The 22,555-nt window shown below is 51.9% G+C and overlaps 1 protein-coding gene across 2 annotated transcripts in view; it reads left to right on the top strand.

Moving 5' to 3' along the window:
• TSPAN15 (tetraspanin 15) overlaps positions 1 to 22,555 on the top strand; it is a 52,861-nt gene that overhangs the window by 8,282 nt on the left and 22,024 nt on the right. The window contains exons 2-3 of one of the 2 annotated variants that reach the window (XM_004427037.2): positions 19,636 to 19,821; positions 21,096 to 21,170. The exons of the other annotated variant lie outside the window; for it this stretch is intronic. Coding sequence (XP_004427094.1) covers positions 19,636 to 19,821; positions 21,096 to 21,170 — 261 coding nt within the window. The remainder of the gene's footprint in view (positions 1 to 19,635; positions 19,822 to 21,095; positions 21,171 to 22,555) is intronic. 2 annotated transcript variants of the gene reach the window in all.

The raw sequence follows: 22,555 nt of genomic DNA, 5'->3' as shown, positions 1-22,555 counted from the left end.
GCCTCCCCAAGCCCTTCCTGTCCCCTACCAGAGGACGGCTATGCTGGGTGCAGCATGGGACCCTGCGGAGGGGCTTGGGATCAGGCAGTCCTGTGCACCCATCACGTGCCGAACAGTGTGCTGGGCGCTGGGGGCCCAGAGATGGAGCAGTGTGCTGGACCCCAACCCACCTCGTACAGATTGGGGTGAAGTCTCCTGGCTGAAGCGGAGTGGAGTGGGGGGCTGGCCTCTGAGGCTGGCACCGAATTCTGAGGCTGGCTCACTTGCTGAGGTCAAAAGACAGGACTCTAGGCGAGCGGGCCTGGACTATGGCTTGAGGTCTCCCACTCTGCAGGATTTTACAAAGATACACGTCCAAGCCCCATCCTCAGAGCTGATGCCGTGGGTCTGGGGTGGGGCCCAGGCGCCTATAATTTTTAAACTTCCCCTGATGATTCTAACGTGCAGCTGGAGTGGAAACTTCAGCTCATGGCGGTACCCATGAGGAAATTCTGACGGGACTGGCCCGGTTTCCAAGCCGACTTTCTCTCCAGCTGAATCCTGAGTGATGTGCTGAATCTTTTCCCCGCCTCACCAACAATCTGGACAGTCTCCGTGGGCTGGGGCAGTCAGTGTGCACGTCTGGGAGGGGCTCACCTCCCAGGGAGAGAGCCAGCTAGCCAGGGGGGAGGGCATTGGGGGGTGGTTGGCAGGGCCCAGTCTGGAAGGGCTGGGGGAGGTGTGTGGAGACCACCAGCCTGGGGATGTGGGAGACCATGTGAGAGGCTGGGCCGGGACTGGGATATATGTCAGAGGAGGGAGTGGGGTCCACGGTTCTAGAATTTTGTTGTCCATTGGCTATCTTTACAACATCCTTTTATCTGCTCTAAAGGCAACACCTCTCTGTAGTTAACTTTGTCACTTGAAGAAGTTTCTACAGAACCAGACTTAAGTTTCTTGAGTGAGGGATTCACACACTTGGGGGTGAGCTGTGATAACGTTTCCCCCTTTAATTATGTCTCCAGTTTGAGAACTACCGGTGTGTAGGCATCATGTTGGAAAGCTGGTTTGTGATCTCTCAAGTATCAGCGACCTGCAGCTCTGACCCCGTAGGAGAGGTGCCTCAGGTGGTGGGGAGACAGTTCCAGATAGGTGAGATGAACTTGCTTGGGGTCGTGGTGATGAGCTCGTGGCCAGTTAGTGGAGGGATGGGGACTTGACTTCTGACTCTGACAGGTGAGCTCTGTGGTGGGTTGAATGGTGCCCACCCCCAAAAGATATGTTCATGTCCTAGAACCTAGGAATATGACCTTATTTGGAAAAAGGGTCAGAATCTTGGAAAAATGAAGTTCAGAATCTTGAGATGAAATCATCCTGGATCACTTGAGTGTTTTAAATTGAATGGAAAGTGTCGTTATAAGAGAAAGGCAGAGGGAGCTTTGAGACAGACAGAAGAGAAGATGGACACACAGAGGGGAAGGCCATGTGAATGCAGAGGCAGACTAGCCAAGGAACGCGGGGAGCCACCTGAGTTCGGCGAGGCAAGGGCCGATTTTCCCCTAGAGCCTCTGGAGGGAGCATGGCCTTGCCACACCTTGGTTTCGGACTTCTGGCCTCCAGAATTGTGAGAGAATACATTTCTGTTGTTTTAAGTCACCCAGTTTTGATAATTTCTTAGGGCAGCTCCAGGAAACTAATGCAAGCCCTTTCTGCTTCACCAGCTTGCCTCACTAGGGAGAGGCCCATTGAGCAGGAGCCTGACACTCCCTCTCCCTCCTGTGGGCTATGCTGAAGACTGAGGAGGAGATGGGGGTGGAGACAGGGAGGCTGGCAGAGCTGAGGCCAGTGGCCCCGCTCCTCCCGTGGCCCCGCCCCCACTCGTCCCCTGTCTGCTCACGCAGGTCAAAGGCTGTGCTCTACAACTGGTTTCTTAGGGGCTTCCTCTCTGCAAGGAAAGCCTGATGGAAAGAGGTTAAAACAGAAGGGAATGTGAGTTAGCTCTCAGGAAGGACTTCCGGGTTCTGAAACTAGTTAAATTGAAACTGCTTGTCACGGGCTGTAAAACATCTGGGACTCCCTTAGAACCTTTCAGAACAGGAGTGTCACCCATCACTGGGGCAGTTAGGATGTGGCTTGGAATTCCAGTTGGGCCGAACTTCGAAGGGCCATGAAGGGCATCTGGTGCAACCCCTTCCTTTCAGAGGGAGGAAAGTGAGACCAGACCACACAGCAAGAGCCTCAGGTTCTAAAACTCTGAGGCCAGTGGGACAAGATCCATCATTCAGAGGGGAGGGGACCATGGGCACTACTCAGTTATTTCACCCCAGTGTCATCCTCTCCAGCTGGGACGTGGATGTCCCCACTGTAAATGGTCCTGGGGACAGAGGCCTGACGTGTGACTTATCACAGACTGGCCTGTACTGCATGGCTGGAAAGAACTCAGGCAGCAGGAACCCCGGTTCACGCCTCTAGCTTAGTTGTGCTCAGCCCCAACTTGGGACTGCTGTTCGCCTGGCCCTCTGCTGGGCCCGAGGGACAGAGAGGCCTGCCCCGTCTCTGTCCTTTGAGAAGCTGGCACTCACTGAGTCCTAGCTGTGTGCTCAGGACAGCTGCAGTCGTTTGTGATGGTGCAGGGTGGGGCAGGCCAGCGGCTCCCGGGAGGCCCAGTCGGGGACACTTAGTCAGCAGTGGAGAGTGGGGCTCTGGGCTCCCATGGGGCGGCGGCGGCCACTTGCCTCTTCCCATCCTCAGGGAGAGTGGACTCGTGATCTGAGCAGAAACAAGGGGAGGACAGGAGTTGTTCAGGGACCCACAGTCCCTGAGACAGGAGTGGGACCTCTTTGCCTCTCTTCCTTCTCCGCTGCGGTCTCCCCCGGTGCTCGCCTCGCTTGGAATACAACTTTCCCCATTACAGTTAGAAACCGCCCCCTGCTGCCTCTGTTTAGTCTGCTTGTGTCTGCTGCTTCTTCCTCTTTTGTCTTCCTAAAGCTAACAATTAATGGCCTTTCCTGTTTGCTGGGCTCTGAGCTGAGTTGTTTTCTAGATGTTCTCTCATTGAATCCTCCAGCAACCCTAAGAGGCAGCTCTGTGATTGCCCCATTCTACACCAAGGTGGAGGGAGGCCCAGAGAGGTCAGGGAACAGGCAAGTGAATGCAATGCCTCACTATCTCTTCTGGTCAACTTCGCAGTGCCTTCCTGTCCCAGGTGCTCATCCCTGGGAGAAAGACGTCTTTTAGAGAGGTGGGCTGTTTGGGGATGGCTTGATTGTTCATTGGTTCCATCATTTAGTCACACATCTAACATTTCCTGGGCATATGGGGGCTTGCTGGTTCTCCCCAAGGCTCTGCTAGTGGAGCCAGGGCCCTGGAGTGGGGACCAGCTTCCCGGGACAGGGGCCCTAGGCTCCCCCAGGCAGGTGGGCTGACTGACACCCTCTGTGGGAAAGGAGGGAGCAGACCCAAAGTGGCACAAGGAACCACGGCCAGGTCCCCACTGGGCTCTCAGGAGCTGCAGGAAGGCAGAAATGGAGCCAGCATCGCTGTCCTTCCAAAACAGAGGCTATGCCAGCATGTGAGAACTCTTGGTCCTGATGAGGGCAGGCAGATTGCAGGGGGAGAGCACTGGCCTGGGAGTCTGGAGACCCGGGCACAGCTGCTGACCGAAGACTGATGTGACCTTGTGGGAGTGACAGCCCCTGTCTGGGCCTCAGATTCCCATCTGCAAAATAAGGGGGTCGGGCCAGAACAGCGTCCATCTGCTTAGTCCTTAGGTCCACAAGATGATTTTAGGAGGTCCTGGGGAACATTTTAAAATCTAATATATATGCACTAAGTGTAATGTGTGTTAAAGAAAATAATTGGTACCCAAATCTATAATTTCATAGACATTGATTAGGTTAGGTCAGGGCCATATTTATTTTAGTAAGAAAAATCTATCGATTTAAAGAAAAATAGTGGCACCTCCCGGTCAGGTGTGGGCACTTAACACAGTCTTGGTATCTGCTAACTTTTAAAGAAAGAATGGCAGTTCTCATGTTATAGCGCCCTAGAGCTCACAGAGGAGTTTTCCCATCTCACAGGGTCCTCTAGGTGGCCACTGGGCAGGTGTTACCATTCCTGTTGAACAGCAGAGGCAACCGACACTCAGAGAGGGAAGTGGTCTGTTCAAGGTCGCACAGCTCCTAAGAGGTGGAGTGCCTCAGCTGGCCTGTGCTCTCTACTGGGTCACACCAGCCCAGCCTCAGGGAGCGGTGGGTCACCGCGGCCTTTACCTGCTCTCTCAGCTGGCACTTCCAGCACCGGGGTTTCATCATGATGTTGGTGTGATGTGTGTGTCTTCTCTTGTCCTAATTTTCTTAAAGCAGAGGAGGAGGGGACTGAAGGTGATGAGTGACTCCCTTCCTCCAGGTCTCTCCCCGATGCGCAGGGAGCCCTTGGGGTCCTGTTTTCTCGTAGGCTTTCTTGGATGTATAATAGGTAGGTTCCCATCACAGCCTATGTTTAGCCCCACTTCACAGTTAGCGAAACATCTGGTTAGGGCTTTAATTCCAGGCCAGAGGAGGCTGCCCGCCCCGAGCCTCTGGTGAGTCGGCTCCTGGCTATGGCAACTGCGACTTCCCAGGCCAAAGGCAGCCTCGGACCTGTAAACAGACCTCCTCTTGGAAGAAATGGAACTTGGATCTTGCTTGCTTTCTCAATTTTTTTATTGTAAAAAAAATTAAACCATAGAAAAGGTGAAAGAATGATACCATGAATACTCCTATGCCCACCAACCAGAACCAATAATTGTAACATTTGGCCATGCCAGAGTAAGTTTCAGACATCTTGACAGTGCACCCCAAATATTCCAGGATGCATCTCCTAAAAAAAAGAACATTCTTGGTTATAACCACAACACCCTTATCATGCCTGAGAAAATACCAAGTCCATATTAAAACTTCTCCAGTTGTCCCTAAGATGTTTCTCACTGCGTTTAAAAAAAAATCAGGATCCAGCCTCGCAGTTCATGCATTGCATTGGATCTCATTTTAGCAAAAATATGAGGGGTGACCTCTGAGGCCCTGAATGTTCTCGAATCCTGGGGAAGACGGTCGTGTGTTACTTGCCTGCATTTGCCTGATCCACCAAGACCTACTAGGGCTTTACCCTCTTGTTGCTTAGAGGAAATTCAGACAGCGGGTAGGGAAAGACTTGCTGGTCCTGGAGAGGATGTGGAGCTGCGGGGCCCCTCTCAAAGCCTCTTGGCATTAGAAGGAGAGCCGGTCGGTGGCTGGAAGCCAGACTGGGACTCCCTGAGAGCCCACCCATTATCACCACCTGCACACGATGGGCCCTGTGCCAGGCGCTGGGGGAAGATGCTCTAAAGAGCTGCCCTGGTGTTGCTGGGTCATAGACGCTCTGTTTGCAAACCACCAGTATGTGCGTGCCGAGCCGGCTTTCCGGAAGTCAGTGTGCTCTGGGAGGTGTGGGGCAGAGCCTCTTTGTTCCTGGGCTCCGATGCTTGGGGTGTGTTTGGGGTGAGGCCGGGAGAGGCCCCTTCTCTCATGCAAGATGGAGAGCCCTAAATCAGGAGGTGATAATCACGCTGCGATAGGGGAAATGGACTTTTTAAAAAAAAATTTTAAACCCACAGAAAAGTTGAAAGAGTTCAAGGAACACCTGCACGCCTTTGAGTTACTGATTGTTAACAGCTTGTCCTAACATCTCTCCACATCTCTCTCCCTCATCTCTCTCTCAATAAATACAACAGTTCTTTTTTGGCCAACTCAGCTGAAAGGAAGCTGCAGCCATTGTGACGTCACCCTTCGATACCCCAGCATTCAGCTTTCCAAAAAGGGCATTCTCCCACACGCTGCCATTGTCCATCTGAAAAAAAATCACCATTAAATAAAGCATCGTCTATGTAGTCCATGTCCAGATTTCCCCAGTCATTCCCCAATGTCCTTTGTGGTGGATATTTTACCCAATCCGGAACACACTCAGAGCTCACACGTTGTTCTGGCTGTGACGTGTCTCCTGAATCTCCCCCAATCTAGACTCTCCTCACTGCTTTTGGTTCCTTTGAATCCTCCAGGCCTGTTGACCCGCAGAACATCAGTGTTCTGGATCTGCTTCACGGTTTCCTCGTCATTGGGTTCGGGCCACACGTTTCCTGCATGAGTGCACAGGGGATGTGGTGGGAGGCCCGGGATACCATGTTAGGAGGCACATGATGTCCGGCCACCCCACTGCTGGACCTGCCAAGCTTGACCATCAGCTCCCTTCATTGTAAACATACATTTCTTCATGATAACAAATGCCTAAGCTGTGAGGTGACACTTTGGGCTGTGTGAATATTCTGTTTGGAAAGCAAATCTGAGCATGTGACTCCCCTGCTTAAATTATTTCAGTGATTTCCCTATTCCAACCTCAGAATGCATTGAGTCTGCCCGCTTCTCGCCCCCTTCACTTGCCCGCCCGGGTCCGGGCCACCACGTCACCTTGTGGTAGATTCCTGACTGCTCTCCCTCCCACCTCCATCCCCCGGTCTGCTCTCAGCACAGCAGGCGGAGTGACATTTAAAAATCAAAGATCGGATCACTCTACAAACTTGTAGTGCCTCCCACCCAGTCATAGCCAAAGTCAGAGTCCTCTCCACAGCTTGAAAGTCTCCGCCTGGTCTGCCGCGCCCTGCCCCTGCCCTGTCACCTCATGTCCTACACTCCCCCTCTGTCTCGCTGTAGTAGCGATTCCTTGAACACACGGGCACATTCCAGGGTCTTGGTAGCTGCTTGGACATTCGTCCATATTGTCTACCACGTGGATGGTAGAGAGGCATTCCCTCTTTCAAGTCTTGGCTCAAATGTCACTTTCCTGGCTAGGCTACTTGAAATGACAGCCTCCTCCCCCAGCCTCCCTGGCCTCCTTTCCTGTTTTTTCCTCCATAGCACTTATGACCATGACAGACTATGTGTTTTTCTTGTTTGTTTCTCCCTAACTAGCTCCACCAGAGCTGGGATGTTGATGTTTGGTTTGCTGCTACAGCTGTGCTCCCTCCCCCTCCCCCCCTTCCTAAAACAGCTGCTCTCAAAGTGTGCTCCAGGGCTCCTTGGGGGGACCCTTTCAAGGGTCCAGAAGTCAAAAAGCCATTTTCATCATAATACTGAGATGTTATTTGTCTTTCCCATTCTCATCTCTCAGGAGTGCACAGTGGGGTATTTGAGGGCATGTGATGGTCACGGGGCTACAGACTGATGGAGGAACGGCTATGGGAATCCAGCTGTCTTCCCGTCAGCTGTTAAATAGCTGTTAAAATATTAACGTTTGCAAGAATGGAAAGCTACTCTTCTCAATTTGGTTTTTTTTTGGAAAATTTTTAATAAAAAATATACTATTTATGTTAATATGTAAATCTATTATTGTTATTTCTAAAGGAGTTAAATATTTAAAATGTCTGTTTTAATTTCTTATATAGTAAATAATTGATAGATATGCTATCATCCATAAAGCAAAAGCTCTAGGGTCCTCAAAATTTTCTAGGAGGGGGCCAGCCCGGTGGCATAGTGGTTAAGTGCACGCATTCCACTTTGACGGCCCGGGGTTCACTGGTTCGGATCCCAGGCGTGGACCTACTCACTGCTGTGGTACTGTTAAGTACTACCTGCCACGCTGAGGTGGTGTTGCACATAGAAGAGCCACAACTCTACAACTATGATACACAAATATGTACTGGGGCTTTGGGGAGAAAAAAGAAAAAGAGGAAGATTGGCAACAGATGTAGGTGCAGGGCCAATCTTCCTCAAAAAAAAAAAAAAAAGAAAGAAGTTTTTAAGAGTGGAAAGGAGTCCTGAGACCAAAAACTGTGAGAACCGTTGGGTTAAACAACCTCTCAGTAAAGAGATGTTGAATGAATGAATAAGCTTTTTGGTTTAATCTGAGGGACCTGGCCTTGGTGGTCCAGCTTCTGCCAGCTTCCCTGGCCTCCTCCCCACCCACATCTGCCTGTCCTTGGCTCCAGCTATGCTGACTGGCTGTTCCCATGGCACCTTCATGGGCATCTAAAACTTCCTGTCCCCTTCAAGAATTCTTGCTTGTCCATTACATTCATTAAATGACCTTAGTTCAAACATCACCTCCTCTGGGAAGCCTGCCTTGATCTCACCAGTCTTGCCCATGATTTAGTGTCTCCTCCTGTCTGGCCCCTCTGTACCCTCAGTTATGTCTACCCCAATGTTTCCCCAGCTCTGCTGCATTTGTTGGTGTGCAGCTTAGCAGACTGAGCTCCTTGAGGGCAGAAATGAGGTCTATCTTTCTATTCCCAGTGCCTGGTACATATTAGGCACTTAATACTTGTATGTTGAATCAGTGAGTGCTGCTTGGGAATAGAGAATAGGGACTCCCCTTCGCCTGAATTATCCTTGGACCAAAGTGCCCCTAAAGGGGAAATGGTTTCTGGCATCTGATATGAGTCTTGAAATGTCAGCGTTACAACAGCACCACCTTTCCCAGGGAGGGAGAAGTCACGTTTACTGAGCACCTGCTGGGGGCAGGGAACTTCCGCGTGGTGTCTTGTTTCAGGGGCACTGTGGTTTGTTAGGCCACTGTGAACGGGCTTGGGCCCTGACCACTTTCCGTGTGGCTTCTCTGGGGACAGTGTGGTCTGGGAGCTAAGCCACCAAACTTCTGTGAATTTCTGGGACCAACGTATTTGCATACTATGTGCAGACTGTGAAGTTGTTGAGGTCGGAGGGGTTATGTGTGGTGTTGGGTCCTGCCACCATGCCCTGCGTACGATAGGTAATAAATACCTGGAATTATCTGTTCAAGGGGTGTAGTTAATACTATAAATATCAGTACCATTGTGGGCTCTCCGTTGTTGACTTCGTAGGTGATCAGAAGTGGAGAGAGATCCCTATAGCCGGGGTGATCCAGGAAGGCTTCCCAGGGGAGGAGGACTTTGAGCTGAGCTTTGGAGCGTGGATATTAGCCCTTTTTGCCTTCATTATTTCCAAAAAACAGTTGGTCTGCTTCCCACGGCTGCTGTGGGAGCCAGGGCTGTGGGTGTGTGCCTTGATTGAGGCAGGGCTGGGAAGGGCATCTCTGTCCCCTGTATGGCCTTTCTCATGCAGAAGTGTGACATCCTGGATTAGGTAGGAAAGCAGAGGCAGAGCTACGGAGGGGGACTGAGGAGAGAAGACTCACGGCTGCCCACGGTCTGCTGATGGCCAGGGTTCTAGGAGGGACTGTCTGGGCATAAGTTTCCAGGGACTCCGGGAGTAGTGAAGGGATCCTAGGCGTTGTCTTGGCCAACCCCCTCCCTTTTGGGGAAGAGACTTGCCCAAAGTCGCATGGGAGCTAGTGACAGAGCTGGGATTACAGTCCAGGGCTCCCACGCCCCTGCAGTGCTGATTCCAACATAGGGTGCTGCCTCCTTTGCCCTTTGCCCCTGTGGAGTCATGAGCCCTTGGAGGGGGCACTTTATATTCTGTAAGGCCCTCCACATGCCAGGTGCTGACACTTGTGGTCTGATTGCTTCTCTACCTTCCAACCCTAGTTTAGGGCAAAGGGCTCACTTCAGATGGGGGATTTTGTGCCAAGAGGGAAAGAATGAACCAAGGACCACATATATATAAAAAGCAATCTGATTCATTTTTTCTTAGATATAAAACTACATCTAACTTAAAAAGCAAGAAACATGAAACACTTAGTGAGCCCTATCGTTACCACAGTCGTGTAGAAACAGCCCTTTATAGATGCCCAACTCAGCCAGGTGTCCCCTAGGAAATGCTCGTCCTTACTGCTCTCTGCACCTGCTGCTGAAATGTCCTTCATTTCTTCCTGCCTCCTCCCTGGCCCACTGCCTGCTCCCCCCGCTGCCTCCCGCCAACTACCCTGTCCCCCCACTGCCCGCTCCCCCCGCTGCCTCCCGCCCACCACCCTGTCCCCCCACTGCCCGCTCCCCACTGCCTCCCCCAACTACCCTGTCCCCCCACTGCCCGCTCCCCGCTGCCTCCCGCCCACCGCCCTGTCCCCGACTGCCCGCTCCCCCGCTGCCTCCCGCCCACCACCCTGTCCCCCCACTGCCCGCTCCCCCCACTGCCTCCCGCCCACCGCCCTGTCCCCCCATTGCCCGCTCCCCGTCCCCCACTGCCCGCTCCCCCATTGCCAGCTCCCTTCAGGCGGCTCCCTTCTGTAGTGCAGATTCTCCTCTCAGCAGCCCAGAGGATCAGGGAGAGGAGAGAGCACAGGGCGCGCCCTCCTCCCCACACCCCATCCCTGAACCTCCTCTTGCCCTCATTTGGGCCCCGTGGGAATAACTCCCATGCTGTCTCTGGGAAAGGCCCCAGGCCGGTGGAAGAAGGAGAGATGCCTGGCCTAGCTCCTGGGGATACATGTGTGCTCTGAAAGGCTGGGATTTGAACTGGAGGCCATTGTCTAGGACAAAGCCAGCTTGTCACCTCTGTGAGTCGGTGTCTCCTTTTAACGGGTCTGAGAGGAGAGAGAGAGAGACCTGGGCCATCTTACCCACTGCTGCTGGTGGCCTGCAGCTATGAGTGGTGGAGCCTTAGCCGACTGGGTGCTGCGGGCTGCAGGGGAAGGCACTCGTGGGCCAGAGGAAGGAGGCAGAGGGTGCACTCCTGAGTGGTTACCCCAGCGGGAAGCACCCCCCACACCCACCCTGCATAGCTCTTCACCCCTAGGGTCCCCAAGCCCATATCCCAGAATCCCAGGGTCCATTCCCCATTCCTAGCCTCTCAGCTAGAGCTCCAACCCTAGGCCTAGGGCATGGCCAGCAGTGGCCTGAGCTGGAGGACTTCCTGTCCCCATTGCCAGGGCCACCAAGTCCAGGGAGCATTCCTGAGAACACTGGCTTTTGTTCTGAATGGCCTCTGGCTAATGAGTCAGCCTGGCCTGGGGGCTGGCCTGGAGCCTACCTAGGGCTGAGGTCTGGGAAGATAATCACCCAGATGCGTGAGAACACAGCCCAGGGAGGCTGGTTCTGACTCTCTCGGTTCAGACACATGGAAGTGGGGGGGCGGGGTGTGCGGAATGGAATGGATGGAGAGAGAGGAAGAGGTCCAGAGAGGGAGGGGAAAAGAAAACCAGGAGAGTAGTGTGTTGGGTGGAGATGATTTACTTTTGGCTCTTCTTCCCTTGGCTGTTTCCATGGTTTTCAGATTAACCACGAGTCACTCTTATCCTTAAGCTTTGGAAGGCTCTGTTCTAGAATGGGATCACCAGAGTTTCTTTTCTGGGCTCATAGGCTTCTGCAGCAATATCGTTTCTCAGATTCATTCCTCCAACAGATATATGGGGCCACTCCCTGTGCTCATGGAGGGTCCAGTGGTATGCAGTCAAAGTCCTGTGCATCCTTCAAGGCTCAGCTCCGATGGGCCTTCTCTGATTTCCCAGGAGGAGTAATTGCTCTGCCTCTTATCTCAGAATATCCTGATCAGTTATTTGTTGTGCCACTTCCTGCCTGTCTGCCCCCGAACTCTTGCTAAGGGGAGTCCAGGCTGGGTCGGCTCTTACTCCCAGTGCTTTATATGTTTGTGGTGGTTCTTGATTAGAAATTCCACTCTGCCCTGGCTAGGTTAAACAGCTGAGGCTTGCAAACCTCCCAGCTTAGCTCTTTCACAGCCTGGAATGTGCTGTGTGCGTATGAGAGTCTTTTAAATCAGGTTTCCATAACCACTGGTGGCAGGACGGGTAGCAAAACAGACTGGTGTGCCCACTTTGCTTCCTAGAGAGGTTTGTTTTCCACCCCTGGACCTAGCTGGAGAGTCTGATCAGGCAGGCCTGGGAAATACTTCCAGAAATCTTTCCTCAGCTCTGCCCCGACAGCCATGGAAAAGGTTGAGGGAGGTAGGGAGCACTATTATTAGAAAAGTCATATTAAAGAAGATATAGATGAAGAAGGGATAAACCAGGCTTATGGGCAGGAAGACCCACTAAAGATGTCAATTCTCCCCAAAGGGATGCGGTTCTGGTCAGACCTCAACAGGTTTGCTTCTGGAACCTGATAAGATGATTCTAAAATGTATGTGGAAGAGTCAAGGTCTGAGAATATCCAGGATACTTCTGAAGGAGACAGGAGGGAGGGGCTTCACCTGCCAGGTGCCAAGATGTGTTATAAAGCTACAGTCACTGCGAGAGGGAGGTTTATTTAGGGATAGACAAATTGACCGATGGAAGAGACAGGGAGCCAGAAACAGACCTAGGCATATGTGGAATCTGAGTGTATGACAGTGAGGCCACAGCAGATCAGTGGGGACAGAAAGACTGGTTAATAAATGGTGTATATTATGTTACAAACAAAAGCAGCCTGTGTCAGAGAATGTCCTGGGCCAAGGATTGCAATTAACCAAGATCTCTGTACTTGCTGTCCAGTTTTTTAGAAAGAAGTCCAGGGTCAAGGCAGAGGTGACTGCAAAGTACCAGTGACAAAGACCGGGGACTGGCTCCTTTGCTGGCTGTAGGAGGCAGCTTCTGCTGCTTTCCCAAGGGCTGGCTTTGATTTGGGGTTGAGAGGAGCCCCATTCCTCAAGCACTGGCTGCCTGGAGTTAGGGCTGGGGCCAGGTCAGGGGCACCAACATCCGGGGCCCCAGAGCTTAGAATATTGCCCAGTGGTCCTGGAGGTGGGTCTGGTGCTCTCCGGGGGAGACAGAATGGGCCTGCTATCAGTTTGGGTTGGGGGCACCGCCAGGGCCTTCTGGATGTGGTCTGCCCTGCTTTTCTTAGAGGCAAGAGGACTGAGACAACAGGAACTGGGCTTTCTTGGGGCACATGGGTAGAAGAGATTGTTTTCTGAATGAAGTCGGTGAATATTAATTGACCTTCTCTAGCTAGTGGGGCGGATGATTAGGGCACATGATTTTTTTTGTTTTGTTTTGTTTTGTTTTTTTTGTTTTTTAATTTTTTGTTTATTGCAGTAACATTGGTTTATAACATTGTAAAAATTTCAGGTGTACATCATTGTACTTCTATTTCTGCATAGATTACATCATGTTCACCACCAAAATACTAATTACAACCCATCACCACACACATGTACCAAATTATCCCTTTCACCCTCCTCCCTCCCCCTTTCCCCTCTGGTAACCACCAATCCAATCTCTGTCCCTATGTGTTTGTTTATTGTTGTTATTATCTACTACTTAATGAAGGAAACCATACAGTATTTGACCTTCTCCCTCTGACTTATTTCACTTTGCATTATACCCTCAATGTCCATCCATGTTGTCACAAATGGCTGGATTTCATCGTTTCTTATGGCTGAGTAGTATTCCATTGTGTATATATACCACAGCTTCTTTATCCATTTGTCCCTTGATGGGCACTTAGGTTGCTTCCAAGTCTTGGCTATTGTGAATAACGCTGCAATGAACACAGGGGTGCATGTACCTTTGCAAATTGGTGTTTTCAAGTTCTTTGGATAAATACCCAACAGTGGAATAGCTGGATCATATGGTAGTTCTATCCTTGATTTTTTGAGGAATCTCCATACTGTTTTCCATAGTGGCTGCACCAGTTTGCACTCCCACCAGCAGTGTATGAGAGTTCCCTTCTCTCCGCATCCTCTCCAACACATGTTGTTTCCTGTCTTGTTAATTATAGCCATTCTGACGGGCGTGAGGGGATATCTCATTGTAGTTTTGATTTGCATTTCCCTGATAGTTAATGATTTTGAACATCTTTTCATGTGTCTGTTGGCCATCTGTATATCTTCTGTGGAGAAATGTCTGTTCAGATCTTTGGGCACATGATTTTTTAATAAGGGTGGTCTCTACCTTCTGAAAGGAGCCACGCGAGAGTAGACAGGGCCAGCAACCAATGAGAGACGCTCTAGAGCTGTGCTGTCCAATACGGTGGCCACTAGCTGCACGCGGTCAAGTTTAAATTTAAATTTGAAATGAAATCAAGTTCAAAATTCAGTTCCTCAGGCACACAAGCCACATTTCAAGAGCTTGCCAGCCACACATGCCTCGTGTCTACGGTACCGGACGTTAGCGTCATCACAGAAGTTCTGTGGGCAGTGCTGCTCTGCTATTGGCACTTTTGTATTTTGCAAAACATTTCAGACCACTTGTCTCCCAGGTCTTTGTGAAAACCCTGTCTGGAAGACTTAACTGGCAGGCCAGACAGACAGGTTTTGGTCATGAATCCTGACTCTGCCTCTCGTGTGTTCTGTGTCGCTCAGTCTTGTTCAGCCTGCTCTGTAAGGTGAGGCTGGTCGTTTGTGGGATGTGAGGGGATGTGAGGGGTAAGGGAGATGATGCAGGTGTAGCCCTTTGCAGGATGCTGGTGTGGCAGGATCCTCTATAAATGGCAGCAGGTTTGACTATTTTACAGGTGAAAAATGAGGCCCAAAGAGAAGTGACATGGCCAAGGGCACCGGGCTAATAGACGGAGGCCCAGAATGCCAACTCGCGTCTCTTGTCCTGCCTCTACTGCCCCTTCCAGCAGCCTGGTCTGCACAGGGGAGAAGCTGGTACAGAGCGTGCTGAGGAGGAGGTGGCTGTCTGTGGGGCAGGCTCGGCCCAGGGCCAGGCGGGGTTGGCCTGGGGCAGAATGGCTGATGGATGCAAAGTCCAGGGGTTCTCAGCCGGAAGCAGGGGCCCTGTCCCCAGTCTTATTTAAAATCTCTCTCAGGCCTTGGAGTTGAGCTACTCCCCACATCCTTTCAAGCTAGAAACTCAGAAAAGTGTTTTGTTTGAGCCCAACAGAGAGTCCTGGAGCCTCAAGTGCCCCATGAGATAGTTTCAGAATGGAGCAGTTTGTGGGGCCCTCAAGGAAATGCCAGCTCCTCCAGGAAGCCCATCCTGATTTTCTGACATTCCCTCTCTCCCCCTTACTTTTGTTCGAATTCCCAGAGCCCTCTGTACCTCTCCATGATGGGAATTACAGCTTGCTTCCCATAGCCAGGGGTTCTTCGCCTTTTTTGTGCCAGAAACATTTCAGTTAGAGGTTAACAGAAGATGTGACTTTTTTCTCCAACCCCAGTTCAGAGACCCCCTGAATTCTATCTGTAGGACTGTGGGAGTCATTTCTAGCCTCTCTTAATCTCCCTCCCCCAGTCTTCCCCTGTATCTAGTCTTGTGACCCCAGGGCCTTGAACACAATAGATACCTGGTGTGTGCTTTTTGGAGTGAAAATGGGCCTTGCAGGTCCCCTCAAAGTGCAGACTTGCCCCAGCCGGGGGTGAGCTGGTGGGGACCAGTGACCAGATGCTTCCTGAAGGAGGAGACACAGGTGCTGGAATGCCTCACAGGCCTCCTGCTTCCCAGCAGCTGCGTGGAGCTAGGCCTCTCCCTGCAGAGGAGGAAGCTGGGTCCCATGCTGCAGGGCTCAGGGGATGTTCAGGCCCCTTTCATCTGGGCAACAGGGCTCCTGTGCAGCCTGTTGAAGGTGCTACATGGCTTGCAAAGCTTGGAGATTTGGGCCTGGTCCGTGGGCTGCCAGCAGCATATTCTTTCTCTCTTTGGCCCCAAATGGGCATGGCTGTGTGCCCCCCGCCCCCAGTACTGTTTAGCTGAAGCTGTCCCGCTTGACAAATGGGCCATTTGCTTCCTGCACTGGAGTGGCCGGCCGCCTGGTAAAAGGCTATAATTAGCAGAGAAGAGCAGATGGGATTGCATGCTGGCATCAACAGTTAATTTTGTGCTCAGATGGAAACATAAACTGATGTCATCAGAGAAGTAAATATCATTTGGAAATCTTGAAGTTCCTGGGAAGGGTTACGCCGGCCTTTCCCCATGCCCACTGCCCCGCGAGCACTTGAACAAGGAGCCCAGATCAGCATGTGCTGTGTGGGGAGCCGCCTCAAGGGTTGCTTGCCAGGCTGCTCAGAGCCTGGGGTGGCAGCACATCTGGTTGGACCAGGAGAAACGGGCCTGCGACGGCTCGGTACACAGTGGTGGGGGAGTCGGGAGGCTTGCCTTGGTATTTGCCACGGTAGCTTTCCCTATGGCTTTAGTGGTTTGGAAATGTTGCAAGGCTGACTAGCAAGGAAAATGCAATGCTTTGCAATGGAAGGGAGATCAGACCAAAGGAAGTTTTGTTTCCTGCCAGCAAGGCTGTTCTGGAGTGGGTCCCTGGGGCTCTGGGGAGCTTGTAAAAATAGAAGAAGCCACTGACTGCCTTCGTGGGGAGGACTGGGGTCAGTGCTGCTCGGAATTGGGGCCAAGGACAGCTCTGGTGTTTTGGAGATGGTTTCCAAAGCAGGGTACCTTAATCCAGAAGCATAGCCTTGGGCGGGGATGATGAAGGGGGAGGCTAGGGCTATGGGAAGACGTCAGGGCCCGTGTCCATCCTGCCTGAGAAGGTTTTTTGTTTTTTTTTTAAACAACAGGAAGCATAGAACTCTCAAAAGTATATGGAATCAATTCTGAAAATATTAAGGTGTTATCTTGTTGGCTCAGTGACAGCATGAGAAGCACATTTTTCATCAAGATAGAAGATAAAACCCCCTGTGTTGCCCTCAAGTACACGGCATCCTTGCGTATTTAGTTCACCTCCCTCCCGGGCTCTGAAGACTTCACTTCTCTGTGAGACGGCTCTGTTCTCATAATCCTCAGGCCTGGGGTGGAGGGGTCTCTGTGCTCTGTGTCGGGTTCATGTTTAGGGTTGAGTGAGCAATTCCTTATAAGTGCAATAACTCAGAAGGGGCTGGCGGGGGGAGGATTTGGCTTTTAAAGCTGCTAGCCCTAGTTCTCAGAGGACCCATGGGGCTTAGGTCGCCTTGAACAATGATCTCACCAAGTTCTGGGTTTTGGAGCGTGAACTGACCTGGTAGCCTCTGGTTAATCTTTCTCTATCAAAGGTAGATTTTATTTCCTGTGGTCACTGTAGACAGCTGTGTGTATGAGTGTGAGTGTGTGTGTGTGTGTGTGTGTGTGTCCTGCCTTATAAATTTTAAAATTTACCCAAGTGGGTATTTTTGATGACATCATTTCACTCATGGTTTTCCCGATATGGCCAACTTGTCAGTAAGTGGCTCATGGCAGAGTTTGTCAGTGCCTCTAGCACGTCCTGGCCAGTGTGTACTGACTGGAAATGTGTTCCTTTTAGACTGGGGGTGGGGAGGTGGATCTCAGTAATCCCAGATTATCTTTTCAGACTAAGGGCATGGCGCTTAGCCGTGAAATACAGCCAAGCGCTGGGCCCGAGGGAGATGGCTCCCTGGTAATCCTCTGTCATCTGGTGTTTCTAAGTCTGCTTGGTCTGTCTGACTTTTGGCATCCCCACCACTTGTCAGAGCTTAGGGGGAGCAGGCACCCCCCCTTTGCCCAGGACAGTCTCGGGGCTCTTTAGAAGGAAGTCAAGGCAACGTACTTTGAGGGCACATTATAGCCAGTTTAAGGACCAGTCTAAGGGCCAGTGAGTAACGGGAGTGGCGGCCCCCTCGGTGTTCCGGATGTTGGCTCAAGAGTAGCTATGCTCCTGGCGTATCTTGCCAACATCTTGTCTGTATCATCCCTCACTTCCTTTATTCGGACCTTAGCTGACAGCACCAGGTTCTGGTTGCTCTCCCACACTGCCTTCTGCGCGGTGGAGAAGTCCAGTGTTTCTAAAGATTTGTTGCTGCCCTCGGGAACGTGTGGCCCGGAAGGTCAGAATCATGGAGGTGTTGGCTCAAACCCAAGGGGGTCTGTTGAGAGGCTCAGCTCGTGTCCATTCAGCAGACATTGACTGTAAATGCCGATTGGACTTCCTAAACATCAGGACTGTTCTGGGTGCTGGGGATGCCTGAAATAGTTGGAAAATCCCTCCTGGCATAGAGCTTATATTCTTATGGGGAAGACAAACCATTAAAAAATAAAAGGACAAAAGGTAGTTTGTTATACTGGTAAGTGCAAAGGAGAAAAATAAAACAGGAAAATGGAATTGGGAGTTTCAGGGGAAGGAACTTTCTACTTTTATTTATTTTTATTTTTATTTTTTTCCCTTTTTGCTGAGGAAGATTCGCCCTGAGCTAACATCTGCTGCCAATCTTCCTCTTTTTTTTCGTGTGAGCCTCCACCACAGCATGGCCATTGACAGATGAGTGATGTAGGTCTGTGCCTGGGAACCAAACCATGGCTGAGGAAGCAGAGTGTGCTGAAATTAACCACTAGGCCACCGGGGCTGGCCCAGGAACTTCCTACTTTTAAGTAAGATGGCCCCTTGCTGAGCAGGTGACAGTTGAGCAAAGACAAGAAGGAGGCGAGGGAGTGAGCCATCTGGATGTCAGGAGGAAGAGCATTCCAGGCAGTGGGAACAGCCTGTGCAAAGGCCCTGGGGTGGCACACTTAGTGTGTTCGACCAGTAGTGAGGAGCCCTGTGCAGCTAAAGCAGAGCGAAGGAGAGGGGGATGTGAGAGGTGAGGTCAGATGGGTCACGTGGGCCTCTGGCTGTGATTAGGGTTGTGGCTTTCACTCTTGGTGCACAGAGAACCAGCCTGCTCTGATTAGGTTTTACCTGGTTACTCTGGTGTGGAGAATGGGCTGAAGGGAGCCAGTTTGGACACTGTTGTGAAATCCAAGGGTGATGTGGCAGTGTAGCCCTAGACTCGTCTGAGGGTTGGGGGTGGTGTCAGCTGATAAAGCTCCCTGAAGATTTAATATGAAAGTTTTCAGGCTGAGAGAAGAAAGGGGTTCTCCAAGGGCTTTGTTGCCTGTTTTTTCTAATGGGTGTGATAGTGGTCATCTTTCAACAGTTAGGAAAGTTGATAATGAGGAATTCGACTTATAGATCCCCTCAAAATTCTTCCTGTTCCAACCTTTGGCCTTCCCGATGGTCATCCTGAAAATAAATTCTGTGTTTATGGTGCTGTGTGAAATGCCTGTCCCTCTGAGCAGTACTGAAGTGTCCTTTGGGGACCTGCCTGTGTAACATGCGTCCCAGTGGCCTGTGCTTTGCAGGTTTATAACGTTTCCACTTTGCTTATCTCACCAAAGCCTGGCAAAAACCTGTGGGGCGAGCAGGGCAGAAACGAGTGTGTTCATACCCATTTTTCAGATGAGAACACAGACTCGTGTGGTCAGATGCCTGTCCAAGGCCCAGGGTTAGCAAGTGGCAGAGCTGGGACCCGAACTCAGGTTCTCTGACCCTCTAACCAGTGGCATTTCTCCTGACTCACCGGTATGTTCCTCTAAAGCAGCATTTCCAAGTAGGGTCTGTATTAGTTTGCTTGGGCTGCCATAACGAGATACCACAGATTGGGTGGCTTAAACAACAGACATTTATTGTCTGATAGTTCTGGAGGCTGGAAGTTCAAGATCAAGGTGTTGGCAGAGTTGGTTTCTTCTGAGGCCTCTCTCTTTGGTTTGTAGGGTGTGTGGTTTCTCCCTGTGTCTTCACGTGGTCTTCCCTCTGTGTTTGTCTGTGTCCTAATCTCTTCTTATAAGGACAACAGTCATGTTGGGTTAAGGCCCACTCATATGACCTCATTTTAACTTAATGACCTCTTTAAAGGCTCTATCTCCAAATATAGTCACATTCTGAAGTACTAGGGGTTAGGACTTCAGCATATGAATTTTGTGGAATACAATTCAGTCCATAACATTTTCCCTCATATGGGGTCGTCTGAGGTGAGACTGCCAGTGGCAGGCAGCATAGGCCCCAAACAAACTCTTTGTAGGAAAATCAAGTGACTGCCAGTCCTTCTCCTCTCTCACTGCCTGCTTTCTTGCTAGCTGATTGGGGCCCTGGTCCTGTCGGTGGGGATCTACGCAGAGGTTGAGCGGCAGAAATACAAAACCCTCGAAAGTGCCTTTCTGGCCCCGGCCATCATCCTCATCCTCCTGGGGGTCATCATGTTCATCGTCTCTTTCATTGGCGTGCTGGCTTCCCTCCGTGACAACCTGTGCCTTCTCCAAGCGGTGAGTGGCCCCACGCACCCCTCAGCCAGTGGGTGGGGCGTCCTTGGAGTCCCTAGGAGAGGCCCTGGGCCCTCGGGCAGCCCAGTGTTTCCAGTTCTTGCCGCAAACCAGCCTTGTAGAGGGTTTGCTGGATCAGCCTGTCTGTCCATGTCGGCCCAAGAGTGCCCAGGCCACCTCCACTTCTGTGTACGAAGGCTGATTTGAATACTCTTCTTCTTCCTTGAACCCTGTGTGGGTCTGGACCCTCAGTTGGAAGTGGGAGAAACCCACACTCAAATGAGAGCAAGCAAAACCAAAAAAAGTGGTTATTGGTGAGTCATTAGCTCATGTAACCCGCAAACCCACACTGGGTCCTGGGGTTTAGATGGCGCTCTTGGGCTCTCGCCCTGCCTCTTGCCACCTCCCAGCTGGATGCCTGGCATTGTCCTCAGGCTCTCTTTGAGACGGTTGTCAGGAGCCTCAGGCCAACAGAGTCCTTATAGCTCTTGATCCCGGGGCATCTGTCCTGGCAGCTCTGGCCAGAGTCCCAGGACTCTGATGGGCCTGCTTGGGCCAAATGCCTGCCCTGGGGTCAGGGCGTGGGGTTGGCCACATCTGCCCCCCTTACTGTGGGATGAAGGATGGCTCCCCAAAGCTGGGGGTACCGGGGAGGGGGATCCATTCACTCTGCACCCATGAGTATGTTTGACCTTGTTGTCCCCCGACATGGGAAGTCCCTGAAAGCCCCGCTCAGTAGGGCGTTGGTGCTGCCTGAGGCTGGAAGTTGCTGCCATTAGTTTGGACAATGCCTATTCTGCCATAAAGGAGGGGTTGGGTGGGTGCCTATCTTCTAAGCCTCAGACATCCCCCCATCCACTCTGGGGCTCCGGGAAGCCACTTCTGAGGGGCTCTGCGGGCAGAGCTGGAAATGCTGCCCCAACCTGCCCATCAAGTCAGGCCCATCCCCTCTGGGTCAGCCGGAGCGAGGACAGCCCTCCTCGTGGTGGTGGGGGGCAGGGGTGTATTTTTCTACCTAGAGCCCACTGAGGACCCCTGGGACAAACCTCAATAACAGTCTGGCTGGGACGGCTGAGTCACGTTTCCTGACCACCGGCTCCAGAAACGGGCTTTCCCGGGGAATGCCTGTCTGCGTCCTGTGTCCTCACGGGAGGAAGGGGCGAAGGGCTGGGAGCCCATAAGAGCTCCCACAGAGATGATTCTACTTACAGCGCTTGACCTCGGAGCAGTTGGTGCTTCCCTGCCCCTCTGGCTGAATCTCTGGTTTTGTTTTTCAGTTTATGTACGTCCTTGGGATTTGCCTCATCATTGAGCTCATTGGTGGCGTGGTGGCCTTGATCTTCCGGAACCAGGTGGGCCTGTGACGCCTTTATCAGCCACGTGTATGTTGAACGCCCACTTGCCCTGGGCTGTAAACTGGGTGTGCGCAGAAAGCAGGGTAGATAATTCACCCTGTCCATCCTGCTGGGGAGACGGGCACAGAACAAGTAAACCAGAGAACAAGAAAACAAAACAGCGTGGTAGGGAGTGCCTGGGTGGGGGTGGGGAGGACAGTCATGAAATAATGAAAAGGAGCCTACCAGGTGAGGCTCGGAGGGAAGAGAAGTCCAGGCAGAGGGAACCACTGAGGCAGAAAGGAGCTTGGCAGGTTTGTGGACCAGTGTAGAGGCCGCTTGGCTGAAGCCGGTGAGGGATGGGGAGGGGCTGGAAGGTGAAGTTGGAAGGGCCAGCCAGAGTAGATCACGTAGGACCCATAGGCCATGATTTAGGAGCTCAGAATTGTTGCTAAAGGCAGTAGGAAGCCTTTGGAGAGTTTTATGCAGGGAAGTGGTATGATCTGATTTCCATTTTACTCGCTACTGAGTGAAGAATGGACAGTAGGGAGGATGTGGGGAGACCGGCGGGGAGGCTGTGGTGGTCAACCAGGGAAGAGGAGATGGTGGCTTGGACCGAGGTGGAGGCAGTGGGCCTGGACAGGAATGGCTGGATTTGGTGTATGTTTTGGAGGCAGTGCCAGTAGGACTCTGTTGTGCTGGATGTAGATAGGGGTGAGGGCAAGAGAGGGGCTGAGAGGGTGATGCCTGGCGTCTTGGTCCTGGAAGGGTGTGCAGAATCAGGGCCCCTGTGAGCCAGAGTGGTTCTCAGGGCTCCTGGTCTCCAACTCCTTCTGTCATAGGCTGTGAGTGCCTCATACTAGCTGTGTGACCTTGGGCAAGTCACTTAGCCTCTCGGACGCTCAGGTTCCTCAGGGGATCACGATTCCTAGCTCATGGAGTTTGGGGTTAGGATTTGATGAGAGAATGCATGTGAAGAACCTGGATTGGTTCTGGTCCCTAGTGGACCCTCATTACACATTACCTCCTCCACTCTGAAGCCTGGAGATGAGAAAAGACTTGCCCAAGGTCCCACAAGAAGCTAGGGGCTGAACGGGCTGACTTCCAACCCAGGGCTCCGTCACTCCTCCCATAGTCTTATTCCTGTGTCTTCCTCCTGGCTTTGGTGTTGGAGATGGGGCTGAGGAGGAGGGCATGTTTGCAGAAGCTCAGTTCTCTCTGTCCACGCCCCTGCCTCCACCCCTGCCCACCCAGACAGCTTGGTTCCTGGTGCTCCTGGGCATCGCTGTTGGGCGGGTGCATCAGGGCTGTGGCCAAGTTGTCTTTCTTGTCAGAAGTTGAGCCCAAGGCAGCAGGCGCTACCCCAGACACTGGGTTGTGCAGAGCCCTCAAACATCCCAGCG

This window comes from Ceratotherium simum, chromosome 6 (genome assembly GCF_057802395.1).
Source record: "Ceratotherium simum simum isolate JZ-2026a chromosome 6, ASM5780239v1, whole genome shotgun sequence".
Classification (NCBI taxonomy): domain Eukaryota; kingdom Metazoa; phylum Chordata; class Mammalia; order Perissodactyla; family Rhinocerotidae; genus Ceratotherium; species Ceratotherium simum.
This window is presented reverse-complemented; position numbering and strand designations above follow the sequence as displayed.